We start from the raw sequence: 22,687 nt of genomic DNA on the forward strand, positions 1-22,687 counted from the left end.
GCTGGCTGCTGTCGCCAAGCGTGGGAACCTGACTATGGTGTCCTACGCTGATGACACGCAGCTGGCGGTTGCTATAAGTGGGGCCTCCGACCTTGAGGCTGCTAAGTTCCGGGAGGGGCTTATCTCCGTGGCACGCTGGATGACTGATCATTTCCTTCAATTGAACGCCAAGAAAACCGAGGTGCTCATTGTTGGGAATCAGTCAGTTATGGGGCGACAACTGGTGGCCATCTGAGCTTGGTCCTACTCCTATCTCACTCACTGAGGTTAAAAACCTTGGGGTATGGTTCGATTCCAAGCTCAGTTTCTCCACCCACACAAAAAAGGTTGCTGCCACGTGTTTTGGGACTCTGCGTCAGCTTCGATCCATCTTTAAATTTTTTGACGCGCCTACTAGACAGCTCATTGTTCAAGCAATGATTCTGTCTAAGTTGGACTACGCTAGTTCCTTTCTTCTGGGAGCCAATCAGGCTGAACTCTCTCGACTCCAACGAGTCCAGAATGCTGCTGCCAGGGCTCTGGTTGGCTTACCCAGATTTTGCTCAGCCAAAACAATCATTCATAAGCTCCATTGGCTTCCTGTCGTTCAGAGGATTAAGTTGAAGTCCCTCTGCTCATCGTTCAAAATCCTCAAACATTCTTCCCCTCAGATCTTGGAGCACCTCATTTCTTCCTATGTTCCAACACGGTGTCTGAGGTCCTCTGGTCTCCACTTGGCTATAGTGCCGCGTTTTAAGAGGTCTAGGATTGGCGGCCGCTCTTTTAGAGTGCTTGCTGCCAAGTTATGGAACTCCCTTCCTGTTCATATTCGTGCCATTGATGGACTCTTGCCATTCAGGAAGGCTGTAAAGACTTTCCTTTTTCCCCCTGTCCCCTAGTGCTGTGGTGTTTTAGTTTTGTTATCGCTTTTGTCCGGTTTTTCTGTTCTGTTAGCGCCAGGACGCCCCTTTGCTGGGGCATCTGTGCGCTCTACAAATCCGGCTAACATAACATTTGTGATGGAAGCTAGCACTGCTGCCACTCTTATGCTGGGATCTTTGGTCTGTTTGAAGCTTTAAGCCATGTGTTCCCGACTTGAAAGTGTTTACACTGTTTAGTCTTTAGTTCGTGCTTCTTTCTGTTGTATTTTTTGGTCTTGGAGTTGTACTTGCTTTTTAATGTTATGCTGCTGTCTGATCAAATTTTGCTGTTCATGTCTAACCTAGTCTAATTACTTTTTTTTGCATATCTCTACAACTCAATCTACAGCATATGTACAACTCTGCTGCTTTCAAAGCCCGGACTAAAGCTAGGAGCAAAGTGCGTGACAAGCGTGCTGACATCATGTGACCTTGCTGAACCGTGACCCACACTATCCCACATCTGGGCAACACATGCGGCTAGTCTTGCAGAAGGCCCAGATACAAACTACACTTGCCAACCACTGTGATGACTGAAAGAAGATGCCAAAACTACAGCCAAGAAGAGGGGGATACAGCTTTTACAGTGAAGCGTCAGACCCCAAAGTGTGCTGTCCCTCAGCATTCATCAGAGGGGCGTCCTCTAACCTGGGAGTGTTTTATACATCTATTTAAAAAGCATCATTCACCTGACTGAGCAGTGCCATTGCCTATGATCATGGGGAAAGCGTGCTATTGGACTTGTTAAGGCAGCTGGACACGTATTTTAGTCTGACAAGCATGTTTTTAGATTGGAGAAGCATGTTTTGAAGTTAGGATGTGTCAGAGCAGATTCATCCAAGAAGGGCTTTATTTTAAATTGTCATTACACCGCTAGCTGCCAAATCTTTCTTTCCTAGCGTTTTAATTTTAGCAGTGCTACCTCTTGACGTCCTTTCCAAAATGAGCTACTTTTTATTCTGCCTGGCCTGCAACTGCCCTTTTAGCCATTCACTCAACTTGCATTAGTGTGCCTTTTTTCTGGTCCTAGTTGGGTCTCCACATTCCCTCCACCTTTTCAATTGAAAATGCCATTTGAGAGTGTGTACTGCTGATGCCGGGCTAAGAGCAATCTTAATACCCCCAACGGAGCTCAGGAGGCTGCTTCCCCTGCCCCATAAGGACTTGATGCAGTTGTGTTTGCCAGGGATGTCCTGGTAGAAAGAAGGCACCCGTCTGTGCATCACTTTAAATTGCATCCCTCATTCTGGGTGCATAGCAGCCCAAGCTCACCCTGTCAATCTCTCCCTTTTAAGTAAAATGGATTGTATTGGAAATCCACTATGTGAGCACTTCCATAAACCAATGGCAAGAGATTTTGTAATGTGGTGCCGCCTTTTCACAGTGCAAAGTGCTGTCTCTTCTACAGCAACCTCCTGTTCTATTTGCTACCCACCCCTTTTCTCCCTAAGTGTAGTTCTTGATTGCTTCAAGGGTTTTGTGGCCTGACTCCTGCTGCAGTAGGGCTGATGCTAATATGTTGGTAAACCTCTTCAAAGTACTCGTAATGGTGTCATCAAATGAGGTTATCCTACAACCCATTCCATTCAAGAAATGGACTATTGACAAGGTTTTACAAGTGCATGTGTGATTTAAGTTAGAGTGGCGTGTCAGTCTGAGGTGGCAGAACTTGTACAGTCTGTGCTCAAACCTAACAATGTGTTTGAAGTGTGTTTTCAAGCTACTTGAATATGGGACAGTTGAACTGTTCAGAATGCCCATTGAAATGCTTTGAGACTATGGTCCTCGTTTTCCTCCGACTGTGCACTTTTATGCTAGCTACACAGCTTGGTCAACAGTCACGTTCAACTCCCACATCGCATTGACCATTGAGCTTCTTGTGAAAGAACTACTGAATCGGTAGCAAAATACACGCAGGGCTTGCAGTCTTATTATGCAACTATGGTCCAATGAATTAATTTTAAAATGTTACGAAAGCCAAAGATTAGTTCCACTGTGTAACCTGAACAAAAGATTTTAAATGCGGGTGAGGTAGAAAAGCGTGTGGTTAAAATGTTGCATTAACAGGAAGTGCATATTTTTTGGTTTCCTTAAAGAAAGGACTTTCTCTAATGGATCGTTTGGACCAGCCATTTACCACTTTCTCTTCAAAAGCTTGAGTGTAGGTCAGTTGTTTCAAAAGATGGCAACACAATCCATTCAGGCTTAAGGGTTTGAGATTGCTTCCCCCCCCCCCCCCCCCCTTTCTCTTAGTGCAGTTGCGGAATTTAAGTGTGCATGACTGTTGCAGTGGTTACTAAGAGTAATGAGCGAACTATCTGGGTATATGGGCACTTTCTTCTCTTAGGCATACGTGTAAATGCCCTTGCATACCTCACTAACCGTCTGTCAGATTTCCCTTTTAGGATGTAGTATTTTTTTTCCTGTATCTAATTGCCTGTTTTAGTAGACTTGTGCTGGGTGGGAGCTGCTCTCTTAAACTTCAGACATGCTCTGTATGCTGGCCTTTAATCCATAATGTCGCATTCCTGTTCCTACGTGGTGTTTGAGTTTGTGGCATTACTACTGCAATTCCTGATTTGTAACTGGCTTTCTTTGGTTCAGGGGCACAGCTCACAAGCCTAATGCTGCTTTCACTGCTTCTACTATCAACTCTCCATTCTTCCAAGCCACATCTCTCCATTCAGCCCAGCTTTCAAGCTTAACACAGACAAATTTATTTGCATGTAAAATCATTAGCCTTTTTTTACTAATTGATTTCAATGTTATCCGGTGGATGATTGTTGACGGTGAAGTGGTATTGTAGGAAGAGGTAAGTTTCCCATGACCTGCATTTTTATGTAAACTGCAGAGTAGAAAAGAAGTACACAACGAATAAAAGCTGGTATTTATTTACAGTTTTTTTTAAATCTGTGAAAATAAAGATATTGGAAATTTGTTCCAGTTTATGATTTTTAATGACTTGTATCCAGCTGTGCTGGCCATAGACACAATGAGGGAGTGACTTTGAGTGCGTGGAAAACTATTAACTTTAATGGAGTGCTGAATGAAAATGGTAAAATGTAGTTGCCTGAATATGAGCAGTGGAAGGATGCAAGTCATCCATTTGAAAAGTTGGTAAAGAGGCAATCCTACCGTCGAAGGGACGAGCACAAGAAAAGGAAAGCCACCAAATAAGCGAGCAGGAGTGTAACCAAAACGCTAGTGTCTTCTTCATAAATTTTCTTATTAAACCGATCAGACTAATGGCCTTAGGCTTGTGACGATAACCACCACAGTCCTGAGCTATTGAGCGTAAGATTTCCCACAAGCAAAAAGTACAATACAATCATTCTTTTTTTTTTCAGTGGAAGCACACAACTTTAACAAAATCTATAGGTCTGTCACAATCATTGGTTATTTCATTAGTAATTTCAGCAATGTTATTTAAATATCATTAGTGTAATTTCGGATGTGAGTGATGTAATATTGTATTGTATCTGTGCTTGTATAGCACTGCTGCCACCCTACGGGTATCCTGGCGCTTCAGATATCAGAACACTTAGGCAGCATGATGGCGAGTAGAGAAGGTCAGTTGGATCAGACCTTTGGAAACAGCCAGGTTTTCTGGCTCTTTCTGAATTCAGTTAGGGAGTCGGTCTGTCTGATCCTTTGTGGTAACTCATTCCACAGCTGGACCCCTACCACTCTAAAAGCCCTCCCCCCCCATCCGGGAGCGTTTGAATCTTGCGGTTGCCAGTAAACTGGCACCAGAAGACCGGAGCTGTCTCTGAGGAAGGTACCAGGAGAACCTTTCCTGCATAGGGATTGGGCCTATCCCGTGACATGCTTTGAACAGCTCTCGTAGTGCAAAGGTAGAAGATGAATTGCGCCTCAAATTCAGCACCAGTTTTGCTGCTTCAGACTGGAATCTTTGCAGCCCCTGAAAGATGTACTGAGGGGCACCTAGGTACAGGGAGTTACAATAGTCCAGTCTGCTCAGCACTGTGCTGCTTACCACCAATAAACAAAAGTGAGGTGCCAGTGCTGATATGGATAATTTTAATAAAACAAATGACCAAACAGAACTTGAAAGAATATTCAAGAACGGGAGTTACTACTTAATAGTTTTTTATTTTACCATTGTTAGAAAAACGGACAACTTATATTTTTTTTCATTTTTTTACAAGGGGACATATTTACAAAAGGACACACAAGACTTGGGGAAGTGACTACTATTCATCAATCATACAATGTTCCAGACATATCACAGGCATTCGAAACAAATTCACACCACTCAGGAAAGGGGACTTTAAAGGACATCAGCTACAATCTTAAAATATGATCAATCTATACTACAAGAGAAACAAAAAGCCACAGTCTGCGGACACAGTTTTACAAAAATGGAAAGACAATTAATTTTTATAATGTACAATCCTAATTAGATCTACAAGAAGAAACTTTTTACTAAAGAAACTTGGTATTGTACTAGCGACTAGGAGAAAATAACTGGATACTCTTGTCGCTCTCGCAGACTCAATGTGGCAAGGGCCTACGCATTTCGAATCCCACTGATTTTCCTGGGATTCTCTTCAGGGCCTTATGTAGTATCTATATAGCATAGAAAAAAATAAGACAGAGTAAAAAAGACAGGTTAAGGACATGGTTTTGCAAGATTTAGTGACACAAGGTAAAAAGACCAGTCATCAAGAGACATAAAGTGCCGACACACAACTCCCACATCTTACCACTGAGTGAGGGTGCCAGTTGTGGAGGGGGATCGGGAGGAAATGACGAACTCCATTGTCTTTATCTAAAAATTCAAGAGCGTACATTGGAGTTAAACATGTTTAAGTGTTGGAGAAGGAGGTTCCTTTGAAGATCTGAATAACTACTTGCCTGGTAAGCACACCGTGCAGGTCTTTATCTTAGAAATGGAAGCCAGGTGGGATCTCGATGTTAAAGAGAAACCGGAGCGTAAGGGTTCTACCTGTTTAGGGAATGGAAGTCTTTAGACTAAGCTTAACTAGTCATTAGATGAAAAGGCAATGTTTAGAGTCTTGCTTACCAGATGGAAGGGGTAGTCGGCATAGCTCCAGACGGCAGAATATATTCATTTATAGTAACTGTCTGCGAAATTGAAAAAACGAAGATTATTCAAACGCACAGGGGGGTGTGTTAGTTAAGGTAACATAGCGGGCAGCTATTACCTAAGCCGGTCTGGGTCCATCAAAACAAAGGATGGAAAATGCCAGGGCGGTGGGACGGATTTTTGGATCTAGGAAAGAAAAAGAAAAACTGCTTGGTATGGGATCAATCGTCAGAAACGTTATGAAAGAAAGCTACCAAGTTATTAGGCTTACCGCTTTTGTTAGAAAACGGGCGGTATGGCGGGCGAAAAAATCCAATGTGCAATTGCCTGAAAAAATATTATATATTGTGGAGATTAGCGGGGGCGGTGGGCACAAACTTGCCATGAAGCTGGGAAAATGTATGAAAGATAGAACTTACCGCCTAGTAAATAAACAAAGGCTCTACGAAGTTAGAGCCAACAAACACATCTGAATTGCTTTGAAGTGTGGCTAAGAAAAAAGAAGAAAATACCGCCAGGTTAGCAATAAGAGAGAAGCTTTGGGGGAAGAAGCGGTGCAGGATGAAGGGGCCAACTTACTTGTTTAGCATGGAAACGACCGTCTGACCGCTAGCGTTACAATCGGCACTGCTCCCCGGCGCATGCGTGTAGCAGACCAGGAAACACTGCTTTCGGGATTTTATACGATTCAAGGGCGCGCTTTGGAAATCAAAGCGAAAGCCTGGACTGGAGTCGTAGGCATGATTCAAGGGTGACTGGTGAGTCAAGGGAGACGGGGTGCTTAAGTCTGTCTCACATAGGAGCACTACCTGAATAGATCCGCAGTTTTAAACACAATATATGCGGAACGCAGAATAGGAGGTTCATAGCGGATACATATGGAGTAGCCGAAACGAGAAGCGGAGCACTAAGCTGAGGAGCAAAGATCCTCAAGTAGTCTAGCTGAAAGGGCCAAAGATATCCTGGCAGTGTGTACAAGCGCCCTGTATGTAAGTGAAAAATCACACGTGGTTAGGCTTACGTAGGTATAAACAACAAAAAGCCTTATACATCACAACACGCGGAGTAAGGGGCATGTCAACTGTGGTGGTCTGCGCATAGCAAAAGAATCAGTAGAACACTTGGTGCCCCTATTTACCAAGACAAGGGAGCCTCAAAAGTTGGATTACTGTTATCACAGTTTAAAAATTTCGCTCAATTCATTGAGACCGGACGTGGCTGTGTCAAATTTGACAATGAGGTAGGCCTCTCTTTTGGACAATTGTAGGTTCATGTCACCCCCGCGAGGATCTTTTTCAATTCGCGATATCACCGTCCATCTAAGGTCACTGATCTTGTGTTGCATTTGTGTCCAATGTTGTACCAATGGTGCGTTTTCAACTTTGTTTTTCAGTCTCGATTTATGTTGAGAAATTCGTTGACGCACTTCTTGGTTGGTTTTTCCTATGTACAGGAGTTGACAAGGACATATTATGCCATATACAACAAACTTAGTTTTGCAATTGCTAAATGAGTTGTGTTTCCTAGAGATTCCATTATGTTGAAAGAGGGAACCTTCAACTGTGGACTCACAACAAAGACAAGTTCCACATTTGTGGTGTCCCGTCACCGGAGGCATTCCCATCATTTGGCGTAATGTGGGCGGCTTTGGTGCTGGCATTGCCGCACGGACAATGTGGTTGGCAATGTTATTTTCTTTCTTGAAAGCGAACAGGGGAAAGTCATGGAGGTTTTCGTCCAAGTTCTTAACTAGATGCCAATTTTGTCTTATTACCAGTTTGAGCTGGTTTGCTTTGGGGCAAAAGGTAGTGACACATACCTGTCGCTTTACATCAGATTTCTCTTTCCGTTCTAGTAATGTTTCTCGTGGGGTCCACTGGGCTCGCTTCTTACAATTCCTCACTAACTTCTTAGGGTAACCTCTGTCACAAAGCTTTTATCAATTTATCTGAATGGAAATGGAAATCTTCGTTATATGTGCAGTTTCGGCGGACCCGCAAAAACTGCCCATAAGGGAGATTTTCTTTGAGGCTACGGGGATGGTTGCTGTCAAACATTAGGGATTTATTTCGGTCAGTGGGTTTTGTAAACAACGTGGTAGCCAGTTTACCTTCTTTCGGAAAGACCTCAACGTCAAGAAATGAAATTATACTCATAGACTGAGTCAGGCTGAATTTTATGTCAGCAGTCCCGGAGTTTAACCATTGATAGAACAGGGACAAGGTGTCACTGTCTCCTGTCCATATCATGAACACATCGTCAATAAATCGTAGCCATGCTCCGATGTATTGATGGAATGGGTTGTTGTTATGTATATAGGTGTTCTCATACATTGACATAAAGAGCACTGCCAATTCCGGCGCGAAGGGGCAGCCCATGGCTACCCCTTTCACTTGGAAGTAGAATTCCCTATTGAAACAGAAGTAATTCTTCTTCAATGCAAATGAAGCAAGGTCAAGCAGAAATTTGGTTGGTACTCTCATAGGGCGGGGTCTCAAGTCTAAAAAATAGGACAATACCGCGACTGCTTCGTCCTGGGGAATCTGTGTGTACAGGTATGTCACGTCTAGGGTGACTAGTGTCCCTATGTTCACAGTAGATGACATTAGATACTTTGTTGATAAAGTCAGTAGTGTCTTGTAGGTAAGATATCACCTGGCACATGAATTCCTTCTAAAAACAGTCTACGTATTTGGCAATGGGCTCAAGCAGAGAGCCACATCCTGCCACAATGGGTCTGCCCGGCGGTTGGTTTTGATTTTTGTGAATTTTGGGTAATACATAGAACATCGGGGTCTTTGGATGTTTAATTTTTAGATATTCCAATTCTTTTGGGCCAACAAAACCTTGGTCGAATCCTTCTTGTATTATCACAAAGAGTTCATTTTGAAGGTCGGCGGTGGGATCTTTACCTATCTTGCGATAGCAAGTGGGATCGTTAAGTTGCTTCATTACTTCAGTGGTGTAATCATTAGTGTCCCACACCACTATAGCACCGCCTTTATCGGCTTGCTTGACTATTGCAGAGGTGTCATTTTTTAAGTTGTTCAATGCAGTCATCTGCTTTTTAGTGGTATTAAATTTCACAAACTTTTTTTGTTTTTCCATGGCTGAAATGGCAGAGAGAACGCTTTTCTCAAAGGTTAAAAGTTCTTTCGGGATTTTGTTTGAAGGCGGACAGAACGTGGATTTGTTTCTTAAGCCGGTGACCTCCGTTGGGTTTTGAATCGGAGTACCGCTAAAGAAGAGGGTAAGTCGTAGTTTTCTACAAAATTCAATGAACTCAGATTTCATTTTAACAAAATCGGTTCTTTTCGATGGGACAAAAGATAAACCCTTGGCCAAGATACTTTCTTCTTCTTTTGTGAGTATCCTTTTGGAAAGGTTGAAAATGGGTGACGTTTTTAGTTCTTGTAATGCTGACGTTGTGTTTTCATTTCCCATGGGATTGTGTATCTCACCCTGCCTCTGGGACGCGTCTGACCTCTCCCTAAAAAATGAGGATTGGAATATGGCATAATATGTCCTTGTCAACTCCTGTACATAGGAAAAACCAACCAAGAAGTGTGTCAACGCATTTCTCAACATAAATCGAGACTGAAAAACAAAGTTGAAAACGCACCATTGGTACAACATTGGACACAAATGCAACACAAGATCAGTGACCTTAGATGGACGGTGATATCGCGAATTGAAAAAGATCCTCGCGGGGGTGACATGAACCTACAATTGTCCAAAAGAGAGGCCTACCTCATTGTCAAATTTGACACAGCCACGTCCGGTCTAAATGAATTGAGCGAAATTTTTAAACTGTGATAACAGTAATCCAACTTTTGAGACTCCCTTGTCTTGGTAAATAGGGGCACCAAGTGTTCTACTGATTCTTTTGCTATGCGCAGACCACCACAGTTGACATGTCCCTTACTCCGCGTGTTGTGATGTATAAGGCTTTTTGTTGTTTATACCTACGTAAGCCTAACCACGTGTGATTTTTCACTTGCATACAGGGCGCTTGTACACACTGCCAGGATATCTTTGGCCCTTTCAGCTAGACTACTTGAGGATCTTTGCTCCTCTCAGCTTAGTGCTCCTCTTCTCGTTTCGGCTACTCCATATGTATCCGCTATGAACCTCCTATTCTGCGTTCCGCATATATTGTGTTTAAAACTGCGGATCTTTTCAGGTAGTGCTCCTATGTGAGACAGACTTGAGCACCCCGTCTCCCTTGACTCGCCAGTCACCCTTGAATCATGCCTACGACTCCAGTCCGGGCTTTCGCTTTGATTTCCAAAGCGCGCCCTTGAATCGTATAAAATCCCGAAAGCAGTGTTTCCCAGTCTGCTACACGCATGCGCCGGGGAGCAGTGCCGATTGTAACGCTAGCGGTCAGACTGTCGTTTCCATGCTAAACAAGTAAGTTGGCCCCTTCATCCTTCACCTCTTATTGCTAACCTGGCAGTATTTTCTTCTTTTTTCTTAGCCACACTTCAAAGCAATTCAGATGTGTTTGTTGGCTCTAACTTCGTAGAGCCTTTGTTTATTTACTTGGCGGTAAGTTCTATCTTTCATACATTTTCCCAGCTTCATGGCAAGTTTGTGCCCACCGCTCCCCGCTAATCTCCACAATATATAATATTTTTTCAGGCAATTGCACATTGGATTTTTTCGCCCGCCATACCGTCCGTTTTCTAACAAAAGCGGTAAGCCTAATAACTTGGTAGCTTTCTTTCATAACGTTTCTGACGATTGATCCCATACCAAGCAGTTTTTCTTTTTCTTTCCTAGATCCAAAAATCCGTCCCACCGCCCTGGCATTTTCCATCCTTTGTTTTGATGGACCCAGACCGGCTTAGGTAATAGCTGCCCGCTATGTTACCTTAACTAACACACCCCCCTGTGCGTTTGAGTAATCTTCGTTTTTTCAATTTCGCAGACAGTTACTATAAATGAATATATTCTGCCGTCTGGAGCTATGCCGACTACCCCTTCCATCTGGTAAGCAAGACTCTAAACATTGCCTTTTCATCTAATTACTAGTTAAGCTTAGTCTAAAGACTTCCATTCCCTAAACAGGTAGAACCCTTACGCTCCGGTTTCTCTTTAACATCGAGATCCCACCTGGCTTCCATTTCTAAGATAAAGACCTGCACGGTGTGCTTACCAGGCAAGTAGTTATTCAGATCTTCAAAGGAACCTCCTTCTCCAACACTTAAACATGTTTAACTCCAATGTACGCTCTTGAATTTTTAGATAAAGACAATTGAGTTCGTCATTTCCTCCCGATCCCCCTCCACAACTGGCACCCTCACTCAGTGGTAAGATGTGGGAGTTATGTGTCGGCACTTTATGTCTCTTGATGACTGGTCTTTTTACCTTGTCACTAAATCTTGCAAAACCATGTCCTTAACCTGTCTTTTTTTCCTCTGTCTTATTTTTTTCTATGCTATATAGATACTACATAAGGCCCTGAAGAGAATCCCAGGAAAATCAGTGGGATTCGAAACGCGTAGGCCCTTGCCACGTTGAATCTGCGAGATCGACAAGAGTTTCCAGTTATTTTCTCCTAGTCGCAAGTACAATACCAAGTTACTTTAGTAAAAAGTTTCTTCTTGTAGATCTAATTAGGATTGTACATTATAAAAATTAATTCTTTCCATTTTTGTAAAACTGTGTCCGCAGACTGTGGCTTTTTGTTTCTCTTGTAGTATAGATTGTACATATTTTAAGATTGTAGCTTATGTCCTTTAAAGTCCCCTTTCCTGAGTGGTGTGAATGTGTTTCGAATGCCTGTGATATGTCTGGAACATTGTATGATTGGTGAATATCACTTCCCCAAGTCTTGTGTGTCCTTTTGTAAATATGTCCCCTTGTAAAAAATGAAAAAAAATATACGTTTTCAGTTTTTCTAACAATGCTAAAATAAAAAACTATTAAGTAGTAACTCCCGTTCTTGAATATTCTTTCAAGTTCTGTTTGGTCATTTGTTTTATTAAAATTATCCATATCAGCACTGGCACCTCACTTTTGTTTCTTGGTAGTCTGGCTCAGCCTTGCTGATTAGAGCCACCCCGTAGTTGCTTACCACCAATGGTCGCAAATCTTTATATCACATCGGAAGTATCTGACGTAGCAGGCGCAACAGACCAAAGCAGACGTAGCTGTCTTAGTTGCCTGTGACTTCATCAGGAGGTTCTTATCTATTAGTATTGAGTGATGTGGCTCACTGGTTAGAGGTGGCAGACCCGGAAGCAGAGGTCGGCCCGAGACCAGGGTTCAATCTCTGACGCGGCAGGGTCGTGAACCAGGGTCAGCGGACTCAGTAATTCTCGCCTCGGTGCCTACTCTAACCAGGGATCACACTCGGCAACTCTGGGCATTAGCTTGCCTCATCTCCACAACGGCCCCCCACAAACGCCGGGATGCCTGGTTTCACCTTGGAGATACCCAGGAGGGACATCTCACAGGAAAAGCCAGGACTGGCTCCCCAGCGGTCTATAGCGCCAGGACGCCTCCGGGTAGCAGTGTGCTTTACAAGACTCACACATTACATTTACATTTATTAGGACCCTCAGATTCTGCACTGTACTGGCCGGGATCAGTGGCTCCTCCTCCAGGGTGAGCCTGAACTCCATCGGAACATGCGTAGACAGCCTCACCGGAGAGCAGTATAGCACCCCTGTCTTTCCACCATTGAACAGCAGTGAGTTCCTCCGCAGTCAGTCTGCGGTCTGCTGCATGCGCTCTTGGAACTGGTCCAATGTGACTGCCTGTTTTCCCTCCAGAGAGAATGCCAGCTGCGTATCGTCCGCGTAGTTGACCAAGTCAAGCCCGAATGCTTTGATAGGAAAGAGCGGCTGCAGATATACATTAAAAAGGATGGGCTGATGGCAGAGCCCTGGGGGACCCCGTGGTTGACAGATGATTTGCAAGATGTGAATGGTGTCAATGTGACTGTCTGTTCTCTCCCCATCAAGTAAGACCGTAGCCATTGCAAGGCCCGTCCCTTCACCCCTATTTTTTCCAATCTCTAGAAGGATTGAGTGGCTCACTGTATCGAATGCTGCCGACCTATCTAAGCACCAACACTGTCATTCCCGTTATCGGCTCTCATTCGTAAGTTGTCCAACATAGTGGACAGAGCAGACCCCGGCCGAACCCCAAACTGATCCCTATCCAGTAGTTGGTGTTCCTCCAAATATCCCGATAGGGATCTGCTTACTACCTTTTCCAGAATTTTAATAGGAAAAGGGAGCAGGGAGATTGGATTAAAGTTAACCGGGTTAGTCTGGTCCAAGGTGGGCTTCTTAATCAGGGGTGTCACCACCGCCTGCTTCCAGCCCCCGGGACAGAGCCTTCTTCCAGAGATTGGTTGCAGATCTGTCTCAGCCAGGAGAAGGTAGTTTGGCCATAGGTTTTCCATATTTTCTGTGGCAAGGGGTCTAGTGAAGACCCTGAGGATATACTTTGCGCCACAGTAATAAAAGCAGGGTCAGTGAGGGCCTGAAACCTATCAATATGGCAGATCCAGGCCCCCCTCAGTCTCCTGTGGCTCAGGAGTCTGGGAGATGATATTAGTCTCCGTAAAGGAGGTGACTATTTTCTCCACTTTATCCAGGAAATGCGCAGCAATATTATCGCATAATTCCTGGGAGACCACCACTTTGTTGCCCAAACATATAGGGGCTGATATTTCTCCGACTATCTTAAAAAGTTCTTTCGTTCCGATGGAGTTGGCATAGAAAAGTGGTGACGTGGGTGGTGCATGATGGGGGCGTAGGTTGTGGTTGGTTCACTGCACTGTAGCTGGCATCTTTTTTTTATTTATTATTTTCTCATTCAAACACCTAGCTGTAGCATCATTATTTTGGTCTTTTTTTCAGTGATTGTGTATGTTAAAATTAAACTGTGAATAACCAAGTGCCCGTACTAGACCTAAACAAGTGAACGAGATTGCTCCCACTAACATTAAAGTACTGTGCTTTGTTGCCACGTTCCACTCTCCATCCACAGATATTTGAATGTTCGTAAGGACTCGAATGCCTTGTTTTTCTCGTAGTGGCCTCTATCCCCTCGCCACTGTTTGTCATTGCAATACCACAAAGAAATACTTGGACGCTTTATGCTCTACAAATGACCTTCGCCATGACCTGCTGTTCATTGTCAGCCACTGTAGATTCCTTCTCCCTCATCTGGCATTTATAAAGCAGGCAGTCACTAGAGTAGACATTTAAGCTTAATCACGCAACACAGTGAATTTTGAATATTGACACTGTAGGACACAAGCCACATCAATGGTCTGGATGATGGAAAGACTGAGATTCACCTCACAAGGGGCAGCTCTGTTGCAAGAGGAGCCATTTTGAACTGAACCCTATTACCAATCTGACTGCCCTCATTCACTATATGATAGTAAGTAGGGAATTCCACAATTTGGTTCCAGGAAACCGTTATGCTGCTCTGTATCTGAAATTCGGATCACAAGGAAGAGAAGTTATTAAAGTGACCTAAGGCAGGTTTCAGGAGGTTCCTTTGTTACTTAGTACTGAGTAGCAGTAGTTTAATCGAGCATAATGAAGTATTCAACCTAATTGCTTAAATTGTGCGGTTTACACCCCTATCTGCCAGCGTTGTGAAGTAGTACCTCTTCCCCTCTAGATTCTTTATTATACGCTGCCTTCATGGAAAATCCAAAAACAATTGATGAACAGAATGCAGAACAATGTCCTACATTCAACCAAGTACAGTGATAGCCAGAAACCGGTCCTGGGATGCTAGATTCCGGTCCAGGGAAGACCTGGCTGGGCAGTTCGGCTGGACTGTTCCCATGAGGCACAGGGTCAAGACTGATTTGCATATGGCCATGTCTGAACTGGGGTTGCTTGGTGAGCAAAAATAACAATGGATCAAACTCCGATCTGAATGTTTTGCCATTGTGCAACATTCCGTCCATCTTGTGTGTTTTGCCTTCAGGGAAAAGGCTGCTCTGCTTTCAACTGGTATTCAGCAACACAACCAGTCCATATCGCACATGGAGCTGCTGTAAACCAGTATTGTAAAATAGTCACTTGCATCACTAGCTATGGGACAACAATCTTAACTCACCTTTTCTCAAACGGATACAGAAGGCAGATAGGTCCTTGTTAGTGGACTTCTTAACACTTACAATAGCTGCAGTATATGCCCCGTTAAGTGATCCGTCTCCAATTATAGATTTACATTCAGCACTGATTAATATTCCAGTTTGTGGTTTTAGGGGGGACTTTAATTTTCTGCAACACCTTGATATGCATTCATCTTCAGATAAACGTTGCCAAAGTAAACCATGAATGGCAGCAGCCGTGCTAGAATGTAAGAGAGGGCTAGGCCTGTCAGATTTATGGAGGGAAAGGTTCCCAGATAATCTTTACTGTTCAGGGAAATACAAGTCAGCTGCCAGACTTGATTATTTTCTCTCTGCAAAATTTCCAGCTAAAGGGATATTCAAAATCCTTTTTCTGACCATGCCTTAGTAAAAATGGAAATAACTGGCATTAGGATAGAGGCCAGGAGTAAGATGGTTTTTCAACAAAGTAAACCTCGAAGATGAGGAGTGGTGAAACGTGATACTGAGAGGGAGCCAACTATTTTAAAATTAATAATTCACCTGGAATTTAACTATGGGAGGCTTTTAAAGCCACAATACGTGGGTATATCGCTTCCAAAGAGCTTGCACAGAAGAAAGCTGTTACTCAGGACTGAGTTTGAAACCAAATTAAATCAGGCTAGTTTGGATATGCAACAGGCGCCAGTGAGAACAATCGTACAGTTATGAGTAGTATCCACCACCCACTGCTGTACAACAATTAACCCAGGGGTTAGAAGTGTGCTCCATCAGGCTTCAGCTTCCTCCATTATTCTACAGTATGACACCTAGAGGAGTGGGCAAGTGCAAATGTTGCCATCTAATCAAGGACTCTAAAGGATATAATATTGTGTGGTGTTAAGTTTCAATGAAACATAAGTGGTCATTGGATTGGATAAATCTATTTTCTGAACATGATTAAGGCATTTGATGTGGTTGATTGAAATATACCTAACAGTAAATTGGCATGTGTAAAGAGGTTTGTTTACTTTCTAAAAACAAGGGCCAGGCAGGCGGATTCCAAGTTCAGATTGCTGTGGCAAAAACAGTTCTTAAAGAGGTCCTTCTGTAACTGGTGTGCTGAACCAGGCTTTGTTAGCGCAATTTTGGAAAATGTATTTTGGGGATTAGCCAATTGGCAAAACTGTTGTCCCCAATACATTACACATATATAGAGATGTTTGAATCTGGCCCTTGCTCATTTTCTTGTCTGGCACTTGCTCATTTTCCTGTCTAGCCCACCACACTTTTATATGCCTACAACTTTTTCGGTGGGGTCATCTTAAAATAATTTTGACCATTTCAATATGGCCACCTGCATATGTAAAACACACAAGATGATGGACGTAATATTGCACAATGGCAAAACATTCACCCCCAGTCACAGATCTGGGTTTAATCCATCGTTATTTTGCTCACCAAGCCACCCCAGTTCAGACATGGCCATATGCAAATCAGTCTTGACCCTTGTGCCTCATGGGAACAGTCCAGCCCGAACTGCCAAGCCATGTCTTCCCTGGACAGGAATCAAGCATCCCAGGACCGGTTTCTGGCTATCAGCCATCTTCAGCCAGGATAGCTTGACTCCAGTGACTCCAGTGACTTAGTGAGCACGGGACCCACGTCTGGGCATACCCTTCCCACATAGGGTGAACAGCAAAACACACAAGATGATGGACGGAATGTTATACAATGGCAAAACACTCACCCCCAGTCACAGATCTGGGTTTAATCCATTGTTCATTTGCTCACCAAGCCACCCCAGTTCAGACATGGCCATATGCAAATCAGTCTTGACCCTGTGCCTCATGGGAACAGTCCAGCCCGAACTGCCAAGCCATGTCTTCCCTGGACAGATCAAGCATCCCAGGACCGGTTTCTGGCTATCAGCCATCTTCAGCCAGGATAGCTTGACTCCAGTGGCTTAGTGAGCACGGGACCCATGTCTGGGCATACCCTTCCCACATAGGGTAAACAGATGCTCCGTACATCACCACCCCCCTTTTGTACCGCTTTGTTCGCCATAAGTTGGCAGGGTATGCTCAGACGTGAGTCCCTTGCTCACTTTGCCACGGGATTCAAGCAAGCCTGGCTGAAGACGGCTGTAATGCCAGAAACCGGTCCCAGGATGCTTGTTTCCGGTCCAGGGAAGGCATGGCTTGGCAGTTCGGGCTGGACTGTTCCCATGAGGCACAGGGTCAGACTGATTTGCATATGGCCATGTCTGAACTGGGGTGGCAGAGTGGGCTAAAGAACAGTGATGGATTAAACCAAGATCTGTTGACCGGGTGTGAGTGTTTGATTGGTTCAGATGCTCCGTACATCACCACCCCCTTTTGTACCACCTGCATATGTAGCTGCCATGTTGCAGTATTTTCTTTAATCAAACCTATTCAAGGATGGCAGGGAAAAACGAAATCAATTGCTATCTTTGTGTTTTGTTTTTGAAATTTTCTACAAACACAGCCACCCCAGATGTTCATGCATTCATAGCAGCCACCAGCTTTTAAAAACAAATTAAAAAACTTTGCCTATGCTAATAGGCCTCATGGCATATATGAATTGCCTTTACCAATGCTTTTGCATTTTGATAATTCCTCCAATTAATGCACATTTTCATGGTGAGTTCAATATCAGTCTTTACTGTGTGCCAACAACTTGTGCGTTTTGACCTCCAAAGGCCTTCAGTATAGGTTGTCCAAGGCATGTTGTTGTAGAATTTAAAGCGGTCTTAGTTTCAACAAAATCAAAAGGTTGAATTTGGTATGGTAAGCGTGCCATAAGTGGGAACAAGATCAATCTAACATCTAGTCTGGATGTGATAAGAAGGTAGACTAGTGGGCTTGGCAGTGGGCTAAACCACTTTCAAGAATGAGTAAGGCTTGTTATTTGACTGTAGAGGTTTGTGCGTTTTCTGTTTTAAACATGGGGTCCAGGCTTTAACCCTCCTAGTCCTCACAGCGAAAGTGATTGGTGCAGTTTGTTTTGCATGGCAGTGATGTATGCGTTGGAGTACTAAGATGGAAGCTGCCAGAACAACTCCCTTAGAATTGTAATGAGGGCACAGATTTGTAGGCCTGGATCTGCCCTCAGTTTAGTCTGGGCATTTGAGCATATGTATTAAGGCCAGGCTTATTAAAAAGTTGTTCTGAAATCTTAAATGGAGTATGTAAGGATGTCCACATTTTGCTTGTGGACAACAAAATATATAATTATGCAGCTCGAACCTTTTATAATTGATGGGTACCATGACGGTGCTGTAAGAGTGGATCCTGAGTGATTTGGATCCATGTGGTGGTTCTCTTTTCTAGTGTCACAATTAAGGTAAGAATTGTCCCACTGATCAGTTTTGTGACTGACTAAGAATAAACTCACAGCGCCCTAATTTTATGCAGACCTGAAATTCTGTGCAAAATGGCTAATTAGTGAAGAACAGTTATATCTGATGGCACAAAGCTGAAGTACCAGAATACAGCTTAATGTGTTACTGCTGTGAAATTAAATGTGATAATGGGGTTTGCCTTCCAATCAATACTCATCAATAGTCAAAAGCACTGGATAGTCCTGCCCATGTCGGGGGACCTCTGAGCACATATCAAATATATATGTATGTTTAGAGTTATCAAAATGCATAGTACCCCAGGAAAAACATATATATGCAGCTTATAGAGAAAGAAGACTAACAAATGCTTGTTACATTGAAAACTTTCATTTAAAACTCCACATAACCACTCAATATTGCTGCTGCACAGAAAATGAGATTCAAATGTGTAAAACTGCTTTTATTTGAAAAAAACCAGCAGTGGAATCGAATGTGTTTAGTCAATAGGCTGCATTGGAAACACAATAGATAAAACTGGTACCGTGCCTTAAGACCCCACAGGGCCTCCTGCATCCCATCATGCCCCACACGTGACAAGTCACGGGGAGGGGGGAGGAGTTCATGCCCTTTTCAAAGAGTCGTAGAAGCTTATAACATCGGAGGGGTTGTTGTTGAGGTAGACATCTAGGCCGTTTTAATTGACGTCCAAAACAGGGCACATTCACCGGCATGCTCCTTTCCATCAAAGTCGGTAGGCTAAACAACCAGGCAGACACCAGCACACCGCCAATCGACGTCTGCACCAGAGACCGCTGGTCTGATGTCGAAGGAGGTACGCCTCCCTTCGACATCAAGGGAAAATTCTGCCACAACTTAACCAGAGAGGTCTGGGTAGACGTTGAGGGCAAGAAGATCAGCGTCTCTCCCTCAAAAGTCAGAATCTTGTCAGGACATGGACGGGGATCTCATGTGGCACAAATCTTGAAACCCAAAATATCTCCACGTTTGCTGGAGTGTCAAAAATGACATGTCCCTTAGCAAAGTCTGGGCTCAGGCTATCTCCAGACCTAATCCCCATCCAGGCTCTCAACGTACACTCCCTCCAAACAGTTCTCCTTGTACCTTTTTTCTCCTTCGGTTCCATCAAAAATTTCTCGGGTACAACCACAATCTCCACAAAGATCTAAATCCCTAAGCAGGAGAAGGTCTCCATCCAGGACCCCACAGAGACTAAGATCAAGATCTAGGACACCTCACAGAAGTAAATCGCCCAAATCTTTATCTCCTCTATCTAGATCTCGCAGAGACAGACACAGGTCTCCCTCATGGCCCACCACCACTTTGTGCTCATCGGTGAGAGATTACTCACCAACATTCTGATTCACCTCTGGCAAGGATCTCGCTTATGGATGACCTCATCTTTTAATGGTCTTAATCAGAGGGGCAACAAAATTACATATGGACATACCTGTACCTGTCACTTCTGCTTCAGTAATCTTTTATGCTCCATCACAGATTTGCATCCAGACCTTTGCTGCTTCTAGTACCCAGTCTTTTAGAACCAGCATTGCAGACTTTGCTCAACCAAGCAACTGTGGATGCTGCACATGAAGTTTCCTGAAGAAGAGCAAGTCGCTTGACCAAGTCCTTATCTTCCTCAGATCAGACCCACCACCAGACTCTGGTATAATCGCTACGGCTAGGAATATGCATCCAGGGGCATCGCCATCTACAGTGCTCCCTGATGAAGACAGTAAGCATATGGATTCTCTGGGCAAAAAGATGTGCAACACCATCTTGTATGAAAGTCCCAGAGCTTCAGCACTCTTAGTGAGGTATGACATCTCTATGGGACTCACTGTCCAGATTCACTGAAAAATTGCCACTAGTGGACAGGCAAGACTTTCATGAGATCCTGCAAGAGGTTGGTCTGGTGGCCATCCAAGTCCTCAATGCAATTGCTGATGCATCCGATTTGCTGCTAACGGATACTCTTATAGATCTGTAGCCAATAATCCTCCTGGTTAAGCCTTACCTGCCTTAAAAAGGAGGCCCACCACAGAATACTCTTTCCCGTTCACTGGCAATTGATTATGTGGAACACATGCAGATGAGATGGCCGAAATGAAGTCTGACCTAGATACCCTTAAGGCAATCGCCCTTGAAGCGCAAAGAATTCCACTTCAGGCCCTATGATTGTCGCTCTTACCAGCAGAGGGTTCAAACACCCTCCTCCGTGCCTCCCCCCCCAAAAACTGCAGCAAACCATGTCTCATTACCATTGGCACCATCTGGCTCGAGGATGACTGGCTCCACGACGGTCAATCATCCTCCAAAAGACCAGCTAAACAATAAGTGACTGCTTCCCCTTTTCTCACTCTGGTCGAGGTTTAAGTATTGTTGCACACCTGGGCGAGTGCTGCAAAATCGCAAGTGGTCTTTAATATGGTGCAAAAAGGATACTCAATCTGGTTCAAGTCCACTCCTGCTGTTCCACTAAAGAGAACATCGTTCTATCAACAAGCCTCGCTACAAAACCCGTGCTATTTTCTGGTTCATACAAAAGGTCTGAATCGAGAGTACAGATCCATTTTAGACTAGAGGCTTTTAAACCAGTGTGTCTGCTTGGGAGGTTCCGGATGCTTACACTCCACTATATCTACCCCCAACTCCATCACGGGGACTGAATGTGTCCCATCAATTTTTCAGAATGCCTATTTTCACATCCCAATAGAAAACACTGGAAGTTCCTGCGTTTCAAAGTAGTATCCAGCCACCATCAGTAAAAGGTTCTCCCTTTGGGCTCAAATCAGCACCTCGCACTTTCTCCAAGAGTATGGTGGGAGCCGCAGCATACTCGGAGGAGGAAAATAGTTTATCCATACTTGGACTGCCTGATCAAAACCTTCTCTGCTGACTCTGGAACATTTTCAGATCTGCCTCGAAACTCTACAACTTTTGTGATTCTAAGTCAATTTCAAGAAGTCCAATCAAGTCCCAACTCAAAACATAAACTACTTTGGAGCAATTCTGGATACAAAAGGCGCTAGAGTGTATCCTTAGGAGGGAAGGTTATCCTCCATGAACACAATGTCACGTTCTTCTCGCTCCTCATGCATCTGATAGACAAGTAGCATCTCTGCTGGGTTTGATGATGTCTTGCATGTACATTATGTCCAATGGCAGACTACATATGAGGCTGCTACCACAAACGCTGGAAGATCAGTAGTCTCAGTTTTCAGACCTACTGGGAGGACACTGGTTCGCTCGCAAGATGCCAAGCATTCGTATCCAATGGTGGAGGCAGTCATCACCTTATAGGAGTTCCTTTTCACCCGGAACTTCCTGCACTCTGATCACGGATACTTCCCTCCTGGGTTGGAGAGCCCACATGAGATCTCTGCAAACCCAAGGTCTGTGGTTGGACAAGTAGTGGCTGTACCATATCCACATGCTGGAGCGGATGGCAGTCTATCTTGCCCTCCAGTCTTTTTATCCCTCCATAAAGACAAGCTAACTCCTGATGCAAACAGACAACACAAGTGTAGGAGCTGGCTCTGTATATTATATTGCCTCTAGATGGTAATACCATGCACAGAGTCCAGGGGTTCCACAAAAGTGTACAGGGCTCAATGTAAATCCCCAAGTGCTTTATTAGTGGTAGTGTGGGTGTGCAGTCTTAGACCTAACACAGGAGTGTAAGACGTTTATTGCACAACCGTGATCAATAATGAACACACAACTCCAGGAGAGCTAGAACAATTTTAGGAAATTCTACTTTGTTTTTTTGAGATCCATTTATTTGTAATAAGATAAGTACGTTTTTAATAAATCCTTTTCATTTTAAAAAATCCTCACCGAATCTTTTCAACAGTCCGATGTTATCCTATGGGGAAAATAATATTGTGGTTAAACAGATAAGTACTCTACTTAAAATCCCAGTCTTTGGAGTCAAATGTCCGCAAGGGCCAGGGGTCAGGTAAGTACTAAGACCGGTGGCACAGAGGGTGGCTGGATGCAGAGGTCAAAATCTGAGTTTGACCTAATGGTTTCCAATGAAGACACACTGCTTGCAGGTAACTAGATCATTTGCCGCGGCCAAGCTTTGGGGTTAGGTTAATCACAGAGAACCACAAAGCAGCACCAAACGCACCCTCAGTAGCACAGGGGGGTCGGGTGCAGGGTGCAATTTCAACGTTGGGCTCCCAATGCTTTTCAATGGAGATTCATCTTTCAGCAAAGAGTCTGCCGGCATGGCACTGGAGGTTGGAGGA

The 22,687-nt window shown here is 44.0% G+C and overlaps 1 protein-coding gene across 2 annotated transcripts in view; it reads left to right on the forward strand.

Annotated features, from left to right (window-relative positions):
• LOC147692605 (interferon-related developmental regulator 2-like) overlaps positions 1 to 3,837 on the forward strand; it is a 105,820-nt gene extending 101,983 nt beyond the window's left edge. For both annotated transcript variants that reach the window (XM_086938806.1, XM_086938807.1), the window contains one exon: positions 1,249 to 3,837. In XM_086938806.1, coding sequence (XP_086794932.1) covers positions 1,249 to 1,329 — 81 coding nt within the window. In that variant the 3' untranslated portion in view covers positions 1,330 to 3,837. The remainder of the gene's footprint in view (positions 1 to 1,248) is intronic.
• Positions 3,838 to 22,687: the final 18,850 nt, after the last annotated feature.

Source organism: Lissotriton vulgaris, chromosome 9 (genome assembly GCF_964263255.1).
Source record: "Lissotriton vulgaris chromosome 9, aLisVul1.2, whole genome shotgun sequence".
Classification (NCBI taxonomy): domain Eukaryota; kingdom Metazoa; phylum Chordata; class Amphibia; order Caudata; family Salamandridae; genus Lissotriton; species Lissotriton vulgaris.